At 35.1% G+C, this 21,045-nt stretch overlaps 2 protein-coding genes across 2 annotated transcripts in view; both read right to left on the bottom strand.

Moving 5' to 3' along the window:
- Positions 1-355: 355 nt before the first annotated feature.
- On the bottom strand, positions 356-1,020 carry LOC129884964 (flowering-promoting factor 1-like protein 3). Its single transcript, XM_055959221.1, has one exon. It carries the CDS (start codon positions 929-931, stop codon positions 611-613), a length of 321 nt encoding a protein of 106 aa, XP_055815196.1. The 5' UTR covers positions 932-1,020; the 3' UTR covers positions 356-610.
- Positions 1,021-18,338: 17,318 nt separating this feature from the next.
- Positions 18,339-21,045, bottom strand: part of LOC129884962 (uncharacterized) — a gene marked incomplete at both ends in the record, with an annotated part of 6,274 nt that continues 3,567 nt past the window's right edge. Inside the window, one exon of the mRNA XM_055959220.1 lies at positions 18,339-18,468. Within this exon, the coding sequence (XP_055815195.1) occupies positions 18,339-18,468 (130 nt within the window). The remainder of the gene's footprint in view (positions 18,469-21,045) is intronic.

The following is a 21,045-nucleotide window of genomic DNA, read 5'->3' as shown; positions in this document are numbered from 1 at the left end:
TTGTGTAGATAATCTATTTTTTAGTAATGAACCAAGCTAAAGAATTTGTGTAATATATGGTTGTGGACTTGCGGTTTGATAAATAACAGTAATATAATAAGCTGCAGTACTAAAAGAAGATATAAGGAATTTTCAGATGAGCATGTCTTGGGATGCGTGCACTTTCGAAGTCATTAAAGTCGAAGAGGAAGAACAAAGAAATATCTTCGTCATTTTGTTTCTTTTTAAAAGAAGCTAAGAAAAAGCTTTTAAGTTATAAATTATTAATTTTTATAGGATTAGAGTAATTCAACATTTATTAAATTTTATAATCAATACTAAATTTGATATCTGTTATTAAATATTTATTTATGAGTTAATAATATAGATATTGTTTATATACTATAAGTACGTAGATTTTAAGCTTAATGAAAGAGTCATGACTTTAAATCAGCCTTTACATATACAACATTTTTTCATGACAACTTTGCAGCATTGTGAAACAAATCACAAATTAAACATAAAAACATTAATTACAACACACTGAACAATTACCCCCAAGATAGAATTGAAAATAACCCAAAGGACACATTCAAATAAACCACTTCCCCCTTTTTTTTCCTTTTTTATTTTACATGTCTCTAACCTCGAATTCATTGCGATTCTTGACGACAATATCAAACATGTGCATGGACTTGAACTTGTTGAAATCCTTTGGTAGAGAAATAAGATGAACAGTGGATCTTTTGTGATATTGAAGGAGTTCAGGTTCATCATAGTACCTCTCCCATCCAAGAGAGTACAACTTCCTTTCAAGTACTGCATATGATGTGATGACTTCATCACTTGGAAGGTGTACAAGAACTTTCCGGCGACCATTTGCCCCTTGGAAGTCGCCAGTGTTCTCAACTAGGCGGACTACGCCATTCTTGAATACCCAAACTCCAGACATGTTAGTAATTTGAATAAGTTGTTATGTTTGTGGAGTAAAGGAGAATGAGAATATTTTTATATGTGTGTAGTTTATGAGATGGCTTGAAGGAAGAGGGTGTGAGGGGTTTATATAGAGGGTTTTGGCTGCTTAGAATTATATTTTGAGAGGGAGATGTGTGTTTGATGGAGATGTTAAAGGGGAGAGTGGGATACTTTTTTTTGTCCCAGTTTATGTGGTATATTAAGGATTTTCAGATTTAAACAATTTTTTTTATCATGATTTTTTATGTCTTTTAATTATTATGAATCATCAATTATTGAATCTTAAAGTACATTTTATGTAATTTCTAAATATGTAAATCTTGCCTCAAATAATCTTAAAGATTTCATATCGAAAAAGTTTTAACTTTTAAAAAACACAGCAATAACTTAATGTTACAGGTTAAATTTGTAGATGGTGAAAAAAGTTCATTACCTTTTGAACGTATATATCAAAATTGTGTTGCATGTTGAAAAGTTTGGAGTAGCATTAATTTCAACTAATATTGTACGAGAAGACGGTAGGAGAAACATATTCTTGTACCCTTCAAGAATATAATATACCGTTGTTATTATTATTATCAAAGTGGACGAATATGACATTTGTTTGCATATATAAGTGAACAATTCTCAACTTTATATGTACGTGTTTCATGAAATAAAAAATTTAAAATTTACAATCAAAGGAAGGAAGGTTATTGGAGTAAATATTGTAAATAATTCCACAACTATATATATATATATATATATATATATATATATATATATATTTATCATGCAAGTAGAGAACGGACACGTGTTTGAGAACATTTTGGAGTTCTTGGAATTTTGTGTATACTTCTAATTACATGAACCAAAGAGAGAAAAAGCAGGCTGTAGTGGAATAATCGGATTGAGAAGAATCCATTATTACTTTATCCATCCAAATCTTGAACCCCACATAGGGAATCTTTTGCTTAGATGAAAAATACTCCTTATTTTCAGTGTTTTCTAGAAAAATGCTAAGGAAATTGCATGTTAATTACCCATTTATACGCAATGCATGGGTTTAAATGTTATATTCGTATCAAAGGCCATTGCTAATTAGCCATTTGAGTTTTGGTTTTGTACACTATTATGGGTAAATAAGTTTTTTATATTACTCTCTCCATTGACAATTTGTTGATCCTATTTAACTTGATACAAATTTAAAAAAATAAAAGAAGATTTTTAAATTATCTGCTCTTAAACTAAAGATATAATAAATGTATCAAAATATCATTTAATCTTGTGGTCTTAGAACCTATTTGGATTAACTTATATTAGGTGCTTTTAAGACAAATTAACTTCTAAGCATTTCTTTTAATGTTTGGATAAATTTAAAAAGTGTTTATAAGCATTTGATTTTAAACTAAAATGATAAAAATAATTCAAAAGTCAAAATTCAATCAAAATATATTGTCCCTTAAACACATAATGTAGAAACTAAAATAAGCGAGTTGTCAAAAAAGAAAAAAATATTCTATTTTAAACGGACAAAAAAAAAACAGAATAAATAAATTTACATGGAGAAAGTATCAATCAGGTTTCAAAGGATAATCTACATACAAAATTTCTTAAATGTGGAATTTGAAAATAAAATATGTACCCATAACAATAAGAACGATAACCAGATAATGGCGTAAAAAGTTAAATACGTGTTTGGAAAATCGAAACCCAAAAACAAGAAGCTAATGAATAATGTATATACTTTCACTTACACTGATATTTTAATTAAAATGTAAACAATATATATCCAGTACTTAAAATACATAAGGTTAATTAATAATTTAGAAATTAAATGGAGTTTTCAATATACATTTCTTGGTTATGTCATATGTGCAATAAACTAGATAAGAGTTTCCAGATTTTGTAGTGGGAGTAGACCAGAAAAGGAGAGGGCAAAGTAAACTGAAAAATAAATAAAAATAAAGAAAGAAGCAAGAATAAAAAAAAAGGTTGAGAAATTAAATTTCATCCAGTTGATGTTTACCTAACTTTAAACTCTGTTGACTATTATTCTGCTAAAATTTATCTTTGCACTTTGCAAGCTAAGAAGCATAACTTTGCTCTATGATAGAAGCTTTGCTTATATATGTCCTTAATTGCCATTTTATATAATTTTGACTTTAAATTGTTCTTTACCACTAAATATCATATAGTATAAGGAAAAAATCGATAATTGTTCTTATAATTTGCGAAACACCTAAGTTTATTCTTATGATTTACGAAAAAGTAACTTTGACCAAAGCCGTTCACTTTAACCATGCCATCATCCATCATTCCACCATCAACCACGATTTCCATAATCTTACAAATAAAGATTTGTAAGAGTATCTTATCGCAATATTCATATTAATTAATGTATAGTCTTAAGTGTTGGAAAATAATTCGAGGAATAAATATTACTATTGAGGGTAAAAAAAAATTGTAGGAGTACTTTTTTGTTTGAACTATTTATCTTTCTTTCTTTTTTAGCCTATTTCAAAATAAATATTTTTTTCCAGGAAATTCTTTTAATTTTAACTTTATACGTGACATGTTCAACATCATGAGATTAAATGACATTTTAATATATTTTACATATCTTTAATTTAATACCACAAGATTACAAAATTTCTTTATTTTTCGGTAAGGGAAAGGCTAGGCTTTTCTTACGCTAATTCTTCTCTTATTATATTTACTAGATTTAAACTTTATATTAAGTTAAAAGTAATTCTTTCCCATTAAATATTCCCTGATGAATACCCACATGTTTATATAATCACAAGGAAACAACAACCGGAAGAGATCCAAAAGATGTACCACGAGTCCACGACGATCAAATATAACATACATTTTCCATTAAATGATCTGTTAGTTTTTTTTAAAAAAAAAACATCCGTAATACATATATGTCGTAATTCTTGTGAAATACAGATTGGTTTTAGTGTCATGTATTGTGCCAATAAAGGTTAACAAAATCAATATATGATTTGGCTGAACCTTTTTTTGTATTATCATACGAAAGATTCTCAGACTGGTTTTTTAAAGAAAATTAAAAAACACCCAAGAGAATATTTCATGTTAAGTAGAACAAAATCTGCCGTGAATTCTTCTTTATGGTCGGTTTTATTTATTAGTACTATAATTATATTTTAGAGTCGATAAGTTAGAATTAAATTAGAAGAATGAAAAGAAATATATATAACTAAAATATGCATGAGTAGATTATGATATGCTATTAAGTGCACTATCTTTCTCTACCCTTTAATTTACTCTTCAAATCTTTTTATCGCTTTTTCATTACCATAGGGTGTTAGCCTAAGTAACAAGCACTTGTGTCACTATACCTAAGGTATTCCCTTGTCCTCCCCCCAACATCAATCTTTGGGTCTTAATTAAACTAGTTTCATCTTCCATATAAATATAATATTAACCTTTACGTACTTAGCCATCAAATATTAAAGTTTATCAATTCGATTAATTTAGATTTGTGCCATATAGTGGACATCCACTATGGGAAATAAAATTGTTCCTGCCAAGGAGTCATACATTGTTTTAAGTCTTGAACTCACAACCCATGACTACGGACGGAGGAATTTCACCTATTTCACCATATTTCTTGATGGTTAGTAGTAATATATCTGATTAGCAATGTCTCTGGAACGATGAAAGTCTAAAGATATATATTTTAAAAAAAAGTGAAATCTAGTATGCAATGTATGTGAACCAAGGATCTAGGAGAGAGAGGACGATCTAGAAAAGAAAAAAAGAGCTATTGCAAGATTCGTGGCTTTTATAATTTATAGGCCAGAAATGTGTTTTTCTTGTTTCTTGTAGTGCTTTTGGACATACAGGTCTCTTTTCCTCAGCAAGATGGTCTCAAACTTGAAAGGGAAAAAAATGTAACATCCTTAATTCCTTCTCGTGAAATGTGGTCCTGTGACCTGACTTAACCCGACACTTCTCTCCCCCCCCCCCCCCCGTCAAAATCCTCCCATTTCTTTTATCCTTTACTCCATAGACCATAATTTATCCGAATCTCCACAATATGGAATATATATGGACCACCTTCTCACTTCTTTTTTAGAATATAATCATGCTCCACCAATTAACACCATTCACTAAATCTAGAGTTCATACTAATGTTCATCAATTGGGAATTTTTACTCCATCTCATCATGAAAATCTTAATTCAGACATTAGTAAAAGACTTTAAATTGGAGATTTTTTACTGTAAGGAGATGTACCCTCTTTTCTTTCGCAACTCCTTATGTTGCTATGAAGTGTGATGTCAGTCCTGAAATCTTGTTAGAACTTTCTCAGTCTATACTCATGTCGGTGATTCAGTTTTAGCTAAGCGAGTTTAATTTACATAAATTATCAGGTCTCAGTTTTTTCATAAAATCACTTCAGTTGATTGTGTAGAGCTTGATATGACTGACTTTGATGTTATTCTTAGTATGGATTGGCTTCATGCATGTTATGCTTCCATTTACTGTAGAACCTGAGTGGTTAATTTTTAATTCCCTAATGAACCATCCATAGAGTGGAAGGGTAGTAATTTCGTGTTTAAGGGTCAATTTATCTTGTGCCTTAACACTCGAAAGATGATTTCTAAAGGTTGCATCTATCATCTAGTATGGGTTAGGGTTACAAATTTTGAAACCCCTATGCTCGAGCCATTTTTTGTTTTGAATGAGTTTCCAGAAGTATTTTCTAATGATCTTCCCGGTATTCCTCCCGAAAGGGAAATAGACTTTGGTATTCACCGTCTTGCAGATACCCACCTATCTTTATTCCTCCGTATAGAATGCCTTCGACGGAAATTAAGGAGCTAAAGGATCAGCTAAGTGACCTTTTGGATAAGGGTTTCATTAGATCAAGTATATCTCCATGGAGTGCTCCGATTCTCTTTGTTAGCAAGAAAGATGGTTCTTTCTGTATATGTATTGATTATTGACTATTGCACTAGGTCATCATCAAGAATAAGTATCACATCCCAACGATTGATGACTTGTTCGATCATCTACAAGGTACTAGCTACTTTTTCAAGATTGATCTTCGATCGGATTATCATCAGCTTGGAATGAGAGAATGTGCCATTCAAAAGACGGCCTTCAGAACTCGATATAGTCACTATGAATTTTTGGTTGTCTTTTGGACTAACAAATTGTAACACCTCCCCTAAATTTTTCCTAAAGATCCCCTTACTTCCAATCAGTTGGTGAGTCCTCCTAGTTTCCGGAGGATACCGAGCTTATCTTTATAGCTTTGTTTTGTGCCTTTGTTTTGATTGTTGGTAGCCATGGACTTGTCATGGGCACCTCCTAGATTGTTGATAGAGGCTTCATAGACTAGAGTATGGAAATCTTGGATTCTTCTTTTGAGTAGTTCTATTAAAGTTGTTTGTTGATTTGATAGTCGTTTGGCCTTCGGCCCTAAATTATGAATAGTATTCTTGTGATTGAGTCTTCCGCAGAGAGAATGTAATTGAATGAAAGTGTGACTAGACCAGGTGGTTCGCTTGAAAGTCAGAAATGGTTTTTGAGTGCCGGTCACGCCTAGAGTACCCTCTCGAGGCGTGACAAATATGGTATCAGAGCACAGAGTTCAAGAGTCCTAGGGAGTCTATGAAGCCGTGTCTAGTAGAGTCTTGCTTATGGGTGTGTTGTGCACCACACTTATAATTAGGAGGCTATAAGACATTAAGAATTGTTTCACTTCTTTCATACTCTGAATTCGTGCAATAGAATTACACTCTATAAAACTTCCTTTCTAATTCGTGCGTTTATACGTTACAGATAATGTCTTCTAAATGTACTGCTAGCTAGAGGAATGCTGATAATGCAGAGATGCCACAGTTAGAGGTACGCCCATCGAGGGCTAGAGGCCGACCTGTGAGGTATGCGGAGGCACCTCAAGTGCCTGCTTCTCCTCCTGCACCCACTTCACAGGCAGAATTTCGAGGGGCAATTTCCATGCTCACTCAACTAGTGGCTGCCCGAAATGGTAACCAGAGTTCGCCAACTCTTAGCTCCAGTTCCCAAGAGCCGTCTGCTGCCACCAGGATTAGAGACTTTCTGAGAATGAATTCGCCGGCATTCATGGGGTCTAAGGTCGATGAAGATCCCTAAAATTTTATTGATGAGATATGGAAGATTTTGAAAGCCATGCACGCTACGGAGATCGAGGGGGTAGAGTTGGTGTCTTATCAGCTCAAGAATATGGCAAATATTTGGTATAACCAATGGGAACAAGGTATAGGTGAGGATGCTGAACCTTCTATGTAGGATGAATTTGAGGGAGCCTTTCTCGACCACTTCTTTCCTAGAGAATTGAGGGAAGCAAAAGTGGAGGAGTTTGTGAATCTGAGACAAGAAGGTATGACATCTAAGGAGTACGGTCTGAAGTTCATCCAAATATCCAGATATGCTCCAGAAATGATCCCAGATATGAGGTTGAAGATGAGAAAGTTTGTCTCTGGATTGGGAAGACATGTGAAGAAGGAGTGCAAAACGGCATTGTTAATCTCCGACATGGATATTTCAAGATTAATGGTGTATGCTCAACAGGTGGAGGATGAGAAGAGGAAAGACAGGGAGGAGCATATGAGCAAGAGGAAAAAATCAGCGGGGCATGAGAATGAACAGAGGTAGAACAAGAGCAACAGGTCCTTCTTCCAGAAAAGGCCTTCCAGTTATGCCTCATCGACTGCAAGTGCACCTATGCCGGAGAACAAGTATGATCGGCAGGGACAAAGTCATCAGAATATCAGACCCCAGGGTTCTCAATCCCAGGCTAGCGTGGGTCAAGGTTCGAGAGGGAAGCCATTGTGCGGCAAGTGCAGTAAGCTCTACTTGGGAGAGTGCAGAGCAGGAAGGGGTGGTTATTATAAATGCGGCCAAATGGACCATTTTCAGAGGGAGTGTCCAACAAGGGGAAATAGAGCCCAGTATTCTACCACTACGCCACAGGCTAAAAGTGATCAGAGGGGCATTGCTTCAGGTACGGGCGGAGGTACAAACCGCCTATAGGTCATGGGTAGTCACCAAGATCGAAGGAACTCTCCAAACGTCGTGACAGGTATGATTCGAGTCTCTTCTCTTGATTGTTATGTTTTGATGGATCCGGGTGCCACCCTATCTTTTGTGACTCCTTTTGTGGCTAGTAAATTCAATAAAATCCCTGAGTGTCTCCTTGAGCCTTTCAGTTTAGCTACTTCCGTCGGTGATTCTATCTTAGCTGAGAGAGTCTATAGACATTGCACTGTGTCAATTCATCACAGGATACCTTGGCTGACTTAGTTGAGTTGGACATGGTTGATTTTGATGTGATCCTTAGCATGGACTGGCTTTATGTCTGTTATGATTCTATTAATTGTAGGACTCAGATTGTTAAGTTCAAATTCCCGAATGAGGCGGTCATAGAGTGGAAGGGGAGTCCTGTCATGCCTAAGGGTAAGTTTATATCCTACCTTAGGTCCAGGAAGCTAATCTCAAAAGGGTGTATTTATCACCTTTTCCGAGTGAAAGATGACAGTATTGAGTCTCCATCCCTTGAGTCGGTTCCGATTGTCAACGAGTTTCCTGACGTCTTTCCTAAAGATCTGCCTGGATTCCCTTCTGATAGGGAGATCGACTTTGGGATTGATGTCCTTCTTGATACCCAGCCTATCTCAATCCCTCCATATAGAATGGCTCCGACTGAGTTGAAAGAACAGTTGAAAAACTTGTTAGATAAGGGATTCATTAGGCCAAGTGTCTCACCATGGGGTGCTTCGGTCCTATTCGTGCGAAAGAAAGATGGGTCCCTTAGAATGTGTATTGACTACAAGCAGCTGAACAAGGTCACCATAAAGAACAAATACCCTCTCCCCAGGATAGATGATTTGTTTGATCAACTTTAGGGTGCCACTTGTTTCTCAAATATAGACCTAAGATCGGGCTACCATCAGTTAAAGGTGGAGTGTGATATCCCAAAGACAGCTTTCCGGACCCGCTATGGCCACTTTGAGTTCTTGGTGATGTCCTTCAGGTTGACTAATGCCCCCGCAGATTTTATGGATCTCATAAACTGAGTATTTAAACCATATCTTGATATGTTTGTGATTGTATTGATAGATGATATCTTGGTTTACTCCAAGAATGAGGAGGAGTACGCCCATCATCTTAGAGTCATCTTACAAACTTTTGAAAGACCAGGTATTGTATGCAAAGTTCTCCAAATGTGAATTTTGTCTTGCGTCAGTGGCTTTTATAGGCCACATTGTATCTGGAGATAGCATTCAAGTTGATGCTCAGAAGATTGAGACAGTGAAAAATTAGCCCAGACCCACATCCCCGACAGAGATAAGAAGCTTCTTGAGTTTGGCTGGCTATTATCGAAGGTTTGTAAAGGGATTCTCATCCATATCGTCGCCATTGACCAAGCTGACCCAAAAGAAGGCTAAGTTCTAGTGGTCTGATGCTTATGAGGAGAGTTTCCATAAAATGAAGGCCAAGCTAACCACTACTCCTGTTCTAACTTTGCCCGATGGAACATAGGGTTTTGTGATCTATTGTGATGCATCTAGAGTTAGTTTGGGATGTGTGTTGATGCAGAGGAGGAAGGTGATAGCCTATGCTTCAAGATAGCTTAAGGTTCATGAGAGGAATTACCCAACTCATGACTTTGAGCTGGCTGCTGTGGTATTTTCTCTTAAAATTTGGCACCACTACTTGTATAGAGTGCACGTTGATGTGTTCACCGACCATAAGAGTTTACAATACGTCTTCAGCCAGAAGGAACTCAACCTGAGATAAAGGACATGGCTCAAGCTACTCAAAGACTATGATATGAGCATCCTCTACTATCTAGGTAAAGCTAACGTTGTTGCTGATGCTCTTAGCAGGTTGTCTATGGGTAGCACTGCCCATCTAGAGGAGGGAAGGAAAGAATTGGTGAAGGAAGTACATAGGTTAGCTCGATTGGGAGTTCATCTTGAAGAGAACAATGAAGGCGGAGTTAATGTTCAGGATGGGTCTGCATCCTCACTTGTGACATAGGTAAAAGAGAAGAAAGACCAAGATCCCATCCTTCTCCAGCTGAAAGAAGTTGTTCACAAGCAAGAGGTGATGGTTTTTACCAAAGGGGGAGATGGTGTGTTGAGGTACCAAAATAAATTGTGTGTTCCGGATGTCGATGATATTCGAGGAAGGATTATGGCAGAAGCGCATAGTTCTAGATACTCTATTCATCCTGGCTCTACAAAGATGTATCACGACTTGAAGGAAGTTTATTGGTGGAATGGGATGAAGACAGATATCGCGGAGTTTGTTTCCAAGTGCCCGAATTGTCAACAGGTAAAAGTTGAGCATCAAAGGCCATATGGGTTAGCTCAAAATATAGAAATCCTAGAATGAAAATTGGAGATGATTAATATGGACTTTATTACAGGTTTACCGAGGTCCCGAAAGCAACATGATTCGATTTGGGTGATTGTGGATAGAATGACGAAATCCGCTTAATTCTTGGCAGTTAAGACTACTGACACCTCAGAGGATTATGCAAAATTATATATATAGGAGATCGTCAGGTTGCATGGGGTCCCTTTGTCTATCATCTCAGACCAAGGAGCTTAATTTACTTTCCAATTTTGGAGATCCTTTCAGAAGGGATTGGGTTTAAAGGTGAACCTTAGTACGACCTTTCATCCCCAGACAGATGGCCAAGCAGAGTGCACCATTCAGACATTGGAGAATATGTTGAGATCTTGTGTGCTTGACTTCAAAGAAAATTAGGATGATCACTTACCTCTCATAGAGTTTGCATATAATAATAGTTATCATGCAAGCATTCAAATGGCTCCTTATAAGGCCTTGTATGGGAGGAGGTGTAGATCGTCAATTGGATGGTTTGAAGTTGGTGAATTTGAGTTGATTGGGCCCGATTTTGTTCACCAAGCCATGGAGAAGGTGAGAGTTATTCAAGATAGGCTAAAGACTGCTCAAAGCCGTCAAAAATCTTATACCGATGTGAGAAAGAGAGACTTAGAGTTTTAGGTGGATGATTGGGTGTACCTGAAAGTGTCACCCATAAAGGGTGTCATGAGGTTTGGAAGGAAGGGGAAGCTTAGTCCCCGATACATTGGTCCTTACTAGATTGCGAGGCGGATTGGGAGTGTTGCCTATGAGTTGGAGTTACCCCCGGAGCTCGTCTCTATTCATCCAATATTTCATATTTCGATGTTGAAGAAGTGCTTAGGCGATCCCTCATTGGTAGTCCCCATTTATAGTATTGGAATTAAGGATAGCCTATCCTATGAAGAGGTTCCGGTCCAAATTCTTGATCGCCAAATTCGCAAATTGAGGAATAAAGAGATCGCCTCAGTCAAAGTCCTGTGGAAAAATCAGTTTGTTGAGGAAGCCACATGAGAAGCGGAGGAAGATATGAAGTCTAAATATCCCCATCTATTCGTTCCTACCGATGAGAATGTTGAAGGTAATGCCTACTTTCTTGACTTGAATTCGTTGTGCATTTTGAGTTGTATAGTAATTTAAATGAGAATTTGATTGGTTGATTGGCTGAATTCTGATTGTGGTTTGTACCTAGATTCCATTCTTGGTTTACTCATCATTCGAGGACGAATGATCCCAAGGGGGAGATATTGTAATACCCCCTAAATTTTTTCCCTAAGATTCGGACCTTTCTTGTATTCGTGTAGGGTCGAACTCGATTATTGTGAAGTGTATCCATGAGTTAGGATGAATTCCTAAGTAATTAAAGAGTGTTAGAGGTGATGTGGGGTTATAAAGGATCCCTAGAACCAAGCTAAGTCCAAAAGGATTCGTCTTGGGTAAGTATTTGAGGGAGTTTGTATAAGGGTCGACTTCTAATGGCCATATCATTTGAAATATGACGATCTGGGTGGCCCACGACCTATTAAATTAAAGGTCTTCGAGTCTTCTTTCTATCGCCGCCAAGATTGTAATTTTTGGAGTTTGGAGTCAAAAGGTATGACGATCCTAAGACGGACGGGTACTACAGGAATTTCAGGCCTGGGTTGCAAATGCTGGAAATATGGGTTTGGCGCCACAGTGGCGCGACGTGCCACTATCGCGCCAGGAACAAGCCTCAGTAGTTTGTCCCCTGGCGTGGCGCGCCACTACGAGATATGCAGGGTTTTCGAGCCTATTTTCCAGAACCCAAAAGACTTGGGCTTGGCGCTGTAAGAGCGCGACGCGCCACTATCACGCCATAAAATAGCCTCAGTAGTTTGGTCCTTGGCGCGACGCGCCACTAGCAGATGTGCAGGTTTTAAGCCTATTCGACTTGGCGCTGCAGTAGCGCGACGCGCTACTATCACGCCAGGAGTGTTTTGGCCTATTTTCCAGATTTTGGAGAAAGGGCAATTTGGGTATTTCCCCAAATTATATATACACAGCCTTAGAACGTTTTTGGGATCATGTTTTAGTCCCTCTCTCTTTCTCTAAAATCCCTAACATTTCTCTCTATTCTTCTTCTTCCTCTCCAAATCCTTCTCCAACAAAGAGTGCCTCCAAGAGCTTCAAGAATTCAAGCCTTCCATTGAAGACCCGACATCAAGGTCTTCTTCAAAGTCTTCAATAAGGTATGTAAGGCTACCCAAAAACATGGGTTGAGTCCACCCATGTGCCCTACATCTTCCTTGAGATTTATTATTCATAAGAATGGAGTTTAATGATAGATTTATGTCCAACTAGGTCTTTTTCATCTATTACCCTAATTTTTCTTTATGTTGATGTTGTGGAGTCAAGAAAGTGATGTTGGTATGAGTTGTTTGAGATGAGAGGTTGAATGCATTTATTTCGTTGATTTTTCTTAACTACGTTGACTATGCTAAATATGTTAATTTCTTTATATGTGATTTCTCACTTTGAATTGTTGATTTAGAACCTTGGAGTTGTGATGAGTCCCAAAAGATTTGTTAAATGAATAGAGGAATGATTGGATAGGTTTGTATGTTGTTATAAATGCATATTTAATCTACTCTTGAAAGATATAATTGGAATTGATCGGATTGCATGATTGGGAGAGGTTTGATTGTGATAGAGTTGATGAGTTGACAAGGTTGTAAATGAGACTTGTCGATATGATTTGATTGAGTTGATTGGATGGAGTTTTATGAGCATTGAGTTTTGAGAGGAGTATTGAGCACCGAATTGGGTAAGAGTAAGTAATAACTCGAATCCAATAACTACATTGCCAAACGTAGGAGGGGATTGAACCGTTAAAGTCGGATGCTTTCCCAAATTTATTGTCCTGACATTATAGGACTTGGTTGGATTGGATCCATGAGTGGTTGATTCGTTCATACCCTAGCAAAGTATGAACGGATGCGGCAATAATGTCGGTTTGTTGTACTATCACTGGCTTATAAGTGATGGTTGTCGGATAAGAGAAACTCCCATATAGGTCTTGATAGTACTCTGAGTCGGATTGAGTTGAATGGTATGTGATTGGTCCCGTCCAAACCATATTCTTATTTAGACTTAGGACACTTGATTGAGTTGTTATTTCTCTTGAGTCGAGATTCTGGGTTGATTTGATACTTCCTTGGTGTTTGTTTCATTAGCCATTTTACATACTCGTACATTCTATGTACTGACGCTAATTGGCCTGCATCATTTCATGATGCAGAGATAGGTACTCGAGATCATCAACCGGCGCACCGTTGAAGATCCCCTTACTTCCAGTCAGTTGGTGAGTCCTCCTAGTTTCCGGAGGATACCGAGCTTATCTTGATAGCTTTGTTTTGTGCCTTTGTTTTGATTGTTGGTAGCCATGTACTTGTCATGGGCACCTCCTAGATTGTTGATAGAGGCTTCATAGACTAGAGTGTGGAAATGTTGGATTCTTCTTTTGAGTAGTTCTATTAAAGCTGTTTGTTGATTTGATAGTTATTTGGCCTTCCGCCCTAAATTATGAATAGTATTCCTGTGATTGAGTCTTCCGCAGAGAGAATGTAATTGAATAAAAGTGTGACTGGACCATGTGGTTTGCTTGAAGGTCAAAAATGGCTTTCGAGTGCCGGCCACGCCTAGGGTACCCTCCCGGGGCGTGACACAAATTCTCCTACAGCTTTTATGAATTTGATGAACAGGGTTTTCAAGCAATATTTGGATATATTCATCATTTTATTCATTAATTATATTTTAGTCTATTCGCAGAGTGAGGTTGAGCATGCCGATCATTTAAGGATTGAATTGCAAGTTCTCAAGGATCGCCAATTACTTACGAAGTTTAGCAATGTGAGTTTTGGTTGATGTCGATTACGTTCCTTGGCCATATTATTTTTGGTGATGGTATTAGAGTTGATCCTAAGAAGACCAAGGCGGTTAAAAATTGGCCCAGACCTCTTTCTCCCTCAGATATTCAGAGTTTCTTGGGTTTAGCCAATTACTACAGATGGTTTGTGGAAGGATTTTCCTCTATTGCTTTCTTTGACTACGTTGACTCAAAAGAAGTTGAAATTCCAATGGTCTGAAGCATGTTAGAAGAGTTGATAAATTGACTTATTTCTGTCCCAATGTTGACTTTACCGAAAGGATCCGATGGCTTTGTGGTGTATTGTGATACCTCAAGGATTGGTCTTGATTGTGGTTGATGTAAAATGGTAAGGCGATAGCCTATGCTTCTAGGAAACTTAAAGTGCATGAAAGTTACTACCCGACTCATGATTTGGAGTTAGCGGTGGTGGTGTTTGTTTTGAAGATACGGAGACACTATCTCTAAGGTGTTCATGTGGATGTATTCATCCATCATAAGAGTTTGCAAAATGTGTTTAAGCAGAAGGATTTGAACCTTCGACAAAGGATATTGCTTGAGTTATTGAAAGATTATGACATGAGTATTCTTTATCATTCGAAAAAGGCTAATATGGTTGATGATGCTCTTAGTCGATTGTCCATGAACATTTTTTCTCACATTGAGGATGAGAAAAAGGTATTAAGATGGGATGTTCATCGACTAGCTCATTTGGGTGTTCGATTGGTTGATTCCGAGGATGGTGGTATTGTTATGCAAAATGGCTTAGAATCGTCTTTTGTGTCAGATGTGAAGGCAAAACAAGATAGTGATCCAACTTTGGTTGAATTGTAGAAAGCAGTTTCTAAAAAGGTCATTGAGGCTTTGTCCCAAGGGAGTAATGGTGTGCTTCGTTACTAAGGTTAATTATGTGTTCCTGATGTTGATGGCTTAAGGAAAATGATATCATCTGAAGCTAATAGTTCTTGGTATTCTATTCACCCGAGATCTACAAAGATGCATCATGATTTGAGGGAAGTTTATTGGTGGAATAACATGAATAAGGACATTGCGGATTTTGTGGCTAAGTGTCCTAATTGTCAACAAGTGAAAGTTAAGCATCAAAAATCCAGAGGTTTAGCTCAAGATATTGAGATTCCTACTTGGAAGTGGGAAGATTTGAATATGGAATTTATTACGAGTGTACCTCGTACTCGTAGGCAACATGATTCGATTTGGGTTCTTGTGGATCGAATGACTAAGTTGGCATATTTTCTTCCCGTTAATTCTTCTTATTTAGCCAAGGATTATGCTAGGTTTTACATTCGAGAGTTGGTTAAGTTGCATCATGTCCCATTGTCTATCATTTCAGACCGAGGCACTCACTTTACTTCTCAGTTTTAGATATCTTTTCAAAAGGGTCTTGGTACGCGGGTTAAGCTTAGTACAACATTTCACCCTCAGATCGATGGTCAAGCCGAGCGGACTATTCAGACTTAGAAGGATATGTTGAGATCTTGTGTGATCGACTTCAAGGGTAATTGAGATGACCATTTTTCTTTGATTGAGTTTGCCTATTATATTTATCATTCAAGAATTCAAATGGATCTATTCGAGGCTCTCTATGGTAGGAGATGTAGATATCCTTTTGGGTGGTTTGAGGGAGTTGAAGTCACTTTGATAAGGCCTAAGTTAGTTTGCGAAGCTATGGAGAAAGTTCAACTCAATAGAGAAAGCTTGAAGACTACCCAATACCGACAAAAATCCTATTCGGATGTGAGGAGAAGAAAGCTTGAATTTGATATTAATGATTTAGTTACTTGAAAATATCTCCTATGAGTGGAATGGTGATGCATTTTCGTAAGAAGGGAAAGCTTAGTCCCATGTTATGTAGGCCCATATCAGATTTTGAGGCATTTTGGCAAGGTGGCTTATGAGTTGGATTTGCCTTCGGAATTGACATTGGTGCATCGGTGTTTCATGTCTCTTTGTTGAAAAAGTGTTTTGGTGATCCTACTTCTACTGTGCCATTGGAGAGTGTTGGTGTGAAAGAAAGCCTATTTTATGAAGAAGTTCAGTATAACACCTCAAAATATTCTAACTTAGAACAGTCCAGAAGAGCCCAGGAGAAAGTGAGAAAAGTCCTATGACCTATGAACCACGAATGGCCCCAACAGACTGTAGATGGAGCTACAGGTAGTAGGTAGGACTCGTAGTCCACTCATAGATGTAGTGAAATGTTAGGTTCCTTTCGACTCTTCTACGGATGGATTCTACAGCCCGTACGAGTTCCTACGGACCATAGGTGGTTCCCGTAGAAGAGATTCAGAGACCCAGAAACTCTGAATCTTCAAGTGTACAAGATGAAGGGGCCCGTACAAGAGATTTAGAGACCCAGAAACTCTAAAACCCCACACTCAAACCTTTCTACGACTAAGGTCCACGACCCGTAGGAGGGTTTATGACCCATAAAAGGGACTCGTAGACCTAACCCTTGCAATTCCAGTGAGATCCTTTAAAGTGTTCTAAGTTTCTATGAGAGGGCTTCTACGACCCGTAGACGGACCCTGTTAGGTTAAATGAAGGGTAATTCTAATTTTTCCCATACTTTCCAAGTCAAAATCCTGACGTTTTGGACTAAATTGAGTCCCTTATCAGTACCATATGAACCTTTTTCCCTCATAATCACTTCAAAGACTTAAAGTAAGGATTCAAGAGGAGAAAAGCTAGGGTTCAAGCGCCTTCTTCGAGTTCTTCAAGTTTTGCCAATAACAAGCCCTACATCTAATTTCAGTCAATAGAAGATTATCTTAGATTTCTAATATGAGTTTCTCTGAGTTCTCGAAAAGAGATAACATTCATCCTGTTGAATTTTGAGTATTGTCTTATTATTATTATTATTATTATTATTATTATTATTATTATTATTATTATTATTATTATCATTATTATTATTGTTGTTGTTGTTGTTGTTGTTGTTGTTTTTTTGTTATTATTGTTATTATTATTATCGTTGTTCTTCTTATTGTTGTTATTATTATTATTGTTATTGTTATTATTGTTGTTATTGTTATTATTATTATTGTTATTGTTGTTGTTGTTATTATTATTATTATTATTATTATTATTATTATTATTATTACTGTTATTCTTATTATTGTTATTGTTATTATTGTTATTTTTATTATTGTTATTATTGTTGTTATTATTGTTGTTGTTATTCTTATTGTTATTATTATTATTATTATTATTATTATTATTATTATAGTTGTTGTTTTTATTATTACTGTTATTATTATTGTTGTTGTTGTTGTTGTTGTTGTTGTTATTCTTCTTATTGTTGTTGTTATTATTATTCTTATTGTTGTTGTTCTTATTATTATTATTATTATTATTATTATTGTTTTTGTTGTTATTATTATTATTGTTGTTGTTGTTATTGTTGTTATTATTATTATTATTATTATTATTATTATTATTATTGTTGTTGTTGTTATTGTTTTATTCTTATTGTTGTTATTATTATTATTGTTGTTGTTGTTGTTATTATTGTTGTTGTTATTATTGTTATTATTGTTGTTGTTGTTAGTATTATTATTATTATTGTTATTGTTATTATTGTTACTGTTATTCTTATTCTTATTATTATTATTATTGTTGTTGTTGTTGTTGTTATTATTATTATTATTATTGTTGTTATTATTCTTATTTTTATTTTTATGATTATTATTATTCTTATTTTTATTTTTATGATTATTATTATTCTTATTTTTATTTTTATGATTATTATTATTATTATTATTATTGTTGTTGTTGTTGTTGTTGTTATTGTTGTTGTGGTTGTTGTTGTTGTTGTTGTTGTTATTGTTGTTGTGGTTGTTGTTGTTGTTCTTATTATGGTTATTATTATATTGTTATTATTATTGTTATTATTATTGTTATTATTATTATTATTTTTGTTATTATTGTTATTATTATTGTTATTGTTATTATTATTATTATTATTATTTCCTATTTTTATTATTATTATTATTATTATTGTTATTATTGTTATTATTGTTATTATTGATATTATTATAATTATTCTTATTATTATTATTATTATTGTTGTTGTTGTTGTTATTATTATTGTTATGGTTATTGTTATTGTTATTATTATTATTATTATTATTATTATTGTTGTTGTTGTTGTTTTTATTATTATTATTATTATCACCATTATTATTATTATTATTATTATTATTTTTATTACTATTATTATTGTTGTTATTATTCTTATTGTTATTATTTTTGTTGTTGTTGTTGTTGTTATTTTTATTATTGTTATTATTCTTATTATTGTTATTAATATATTTTTATTATTGTTGTTATTATTGTTATTATTAATCTTATTATTACCGTTATTATTATTATTGTTATTGTTATTATCAGGGGTGTTCGAACGAGACCGAAAAATCGATCCGAATTGATAAATCAAGTCAAACCAATTTAGTAACTTGAAAACCGGCTCGGTTTGGTTTGGTTTGGTTTTAGATTTTTAAAAACCGATAATATTATGTTTGGTTTGGTTTTACCTATAAAGAAAACCGAACTAAACCGATAAATATGTACATATTTAAAATATTATATATATTTATATATGTTTATTAAACTTTATCTATTTTTTAACTTCTTTATAATTTAGGACCATTCCATGAAAAAAGTCTAGCCCATGTTCCCCAAGCCCATTTATGTTTAAAGAAAAATAAAAAACCCTTACTGAATTGTTAGTATAAATAAATTTTTTCCTCGTTAGATTTTCAGTTCCCTCTTATTTCCTCCCAAACCCTGTAGACCCCTATTCTGCTCTCAGTCTCTCATGATAATAATTGAGTGCAAGAAGCTTTAATTCCTGTAAGTCTGTAACTTTTTCTTCCTTTTACTTTTTTGGTCACTTTTTGTATGTTCCCTACTCTTTATTTGTGTAATTATTTTTGTGTCTTTGAAGTTTTATTTGAATGAATTGCTTCTCTAGTCTTTCATCTTGTATGTGTTTTTTATTTTATTTCTCTATTATTTTAGATTTTCTCCACTGATTTAGGTTTTTTCTGTTGATTTAGTTTTTATCTAATGATTTTGGATTTCTCTATTTATTTAGATTTTCGGATACTTTTTTCAGATGGAAATTATAACTACTCAAAAAGAGGTGGAGCCAGTGGAGGTAACCAACAAAGTATCTCCAACTACTTTGCTGGAACCTGAGCTTGACAGTGATAAAACTCGTGATATTACTCTCAATCATGCTAAAAAGCGGAAACAAATAACTCTTTACGACCCTGATCGTAGCTTTGTGAGTAGTGACAGGAGAACATCCGGCGTTTGGAAATACTATACTTAATATCTTGATAAATGGGGTAAGAAAAGGGCAAAATATAACTACTATACTAGTAACTTTGCTTCTGAAAGTATGAATGGGACCTCAACGATATGGAGACATTTAAATGAGGTTTGTCCTAATTCCCCTCTTAAAATTATTGACAGAAATTAATCAAGAATCAAGGTAGTTAAAAAATGAGAACAAGCATATAGTACATGTACTGTAGAAAAGGTTGTGATTAACGTCAATGAGATTAGGAGAGCAATTACTGAGTTTGTCATTATTGACGAACACCTTTTAAAGTTGTTGAAGGGGAAGGTTTTAGGAGATTAATGGCAGTTGCTTTGCCTAATTTTCAATTATCTTCTCGCTTGACTGTTGCTAGTCAATGTTTGAAAATATATCAAGAAGAGAAAGAAAAGCTTACAAAGCTTATTTATAATCAACGTGTATGTGTTACTAGTGATACATGGACATCACTTCAAAATCTAACTTATATGGTTGTCACTGCCCATTGGATCGATGATGAGTGGAATTTGAAAAAGAAAATTCTAAACTTTTTCCAAATATCAGATCATAAGGATAAAATAATTTTTAAGGGAATTGAGGCGTGCTTATTTGATTGGGAAATTGATAACATATTCACGATGACCTTAGATAATGCAACTGTTAATGATTCTGCAATTAAACACTTGAAGAGAAGAATTGAGGATTGGAAAGTAGGCATCTTAGAAAATGAGTTCTTACATGTTAGATGTAATGCTCATATTCTAAATTTGATCGTGAAAGAAGGATTCGGTGAACAAAATGAGTCTATTTCTCGGGTAAGAAATTCTATCAAATATGTTAAGTCCTCAGCTGGAAGGTTTGATTCCTTTAAGTCATTTGTCGAGAAGGTTAAGATTGACACTCATGGTCTTTTGACTTTAGATATTAAGACTAGGTAGAACTCTACATATATGATGCTAGATACAGCTGTAAAATTTGAAAGGGCATTTTCAAGAATGTATGATGATGATCACAAGTACCTCAAGTATTGTTTAGAAATAAATAATGTGGGAGGGAATCCATCGATAGATGATTGGAAGAATATTAAAGTTTTCATTAAGTTCCTTGAGATTTTCTACCAGGTAACTTTAAAATTCTCAGGAACTTCATATGTTACTTCCATGAGATCTTTAATCTTCAAAAGATAATTTGCAAATATGTTCGTAGTGAATATTCTATTTTGAGTGGCATGGCTAAAAAGATGGAGCTTAAATTTAACAAATACTAGGGTACTTTTGAAAGTATGAACAAGTTATTATTCATTACTGTTGTTTTGGATCCTCGATACAAGTTGAAATATGTGGAATATCTGTTTAAAACTCTTATGGTTGTTTGGTGGGAGCCAAAAAATCGAAAAAAGTGATGGATACTTTGAGTCGCTTATATGATTACTACATGACTTCTTTTTATGGGACTCATACCGA

The sequence above is a fragment of the Solanum dulcamara genome, chromosome 4 (genome assembly GCF_947179165.1).
Source record: "Solanum dulcamara chromosome 4, daSolDulc1.2, whole genome shotgun sequence".
In the NCBI taxonomy this organism is placed as follows: Eukaryota; Viridiplantae; Streptophyta; class Magnoliopsida; order Solanales; family Solanaceae; genus Solanum; species Solanum dulcamara.
This window is presented reverse-complemented; position numbering and strand designations above follow the sequence as displayed.

Excerpts from the sequence above, each read along its gene's own strand:
- LOC129884964 (XM_055959221.1), bottom strand. The coding sequence starts at position 931 with ATGTCTGGAGTTTGGGTATTCAAGAATGGCGTAGTCCGCCTAGTTGAG.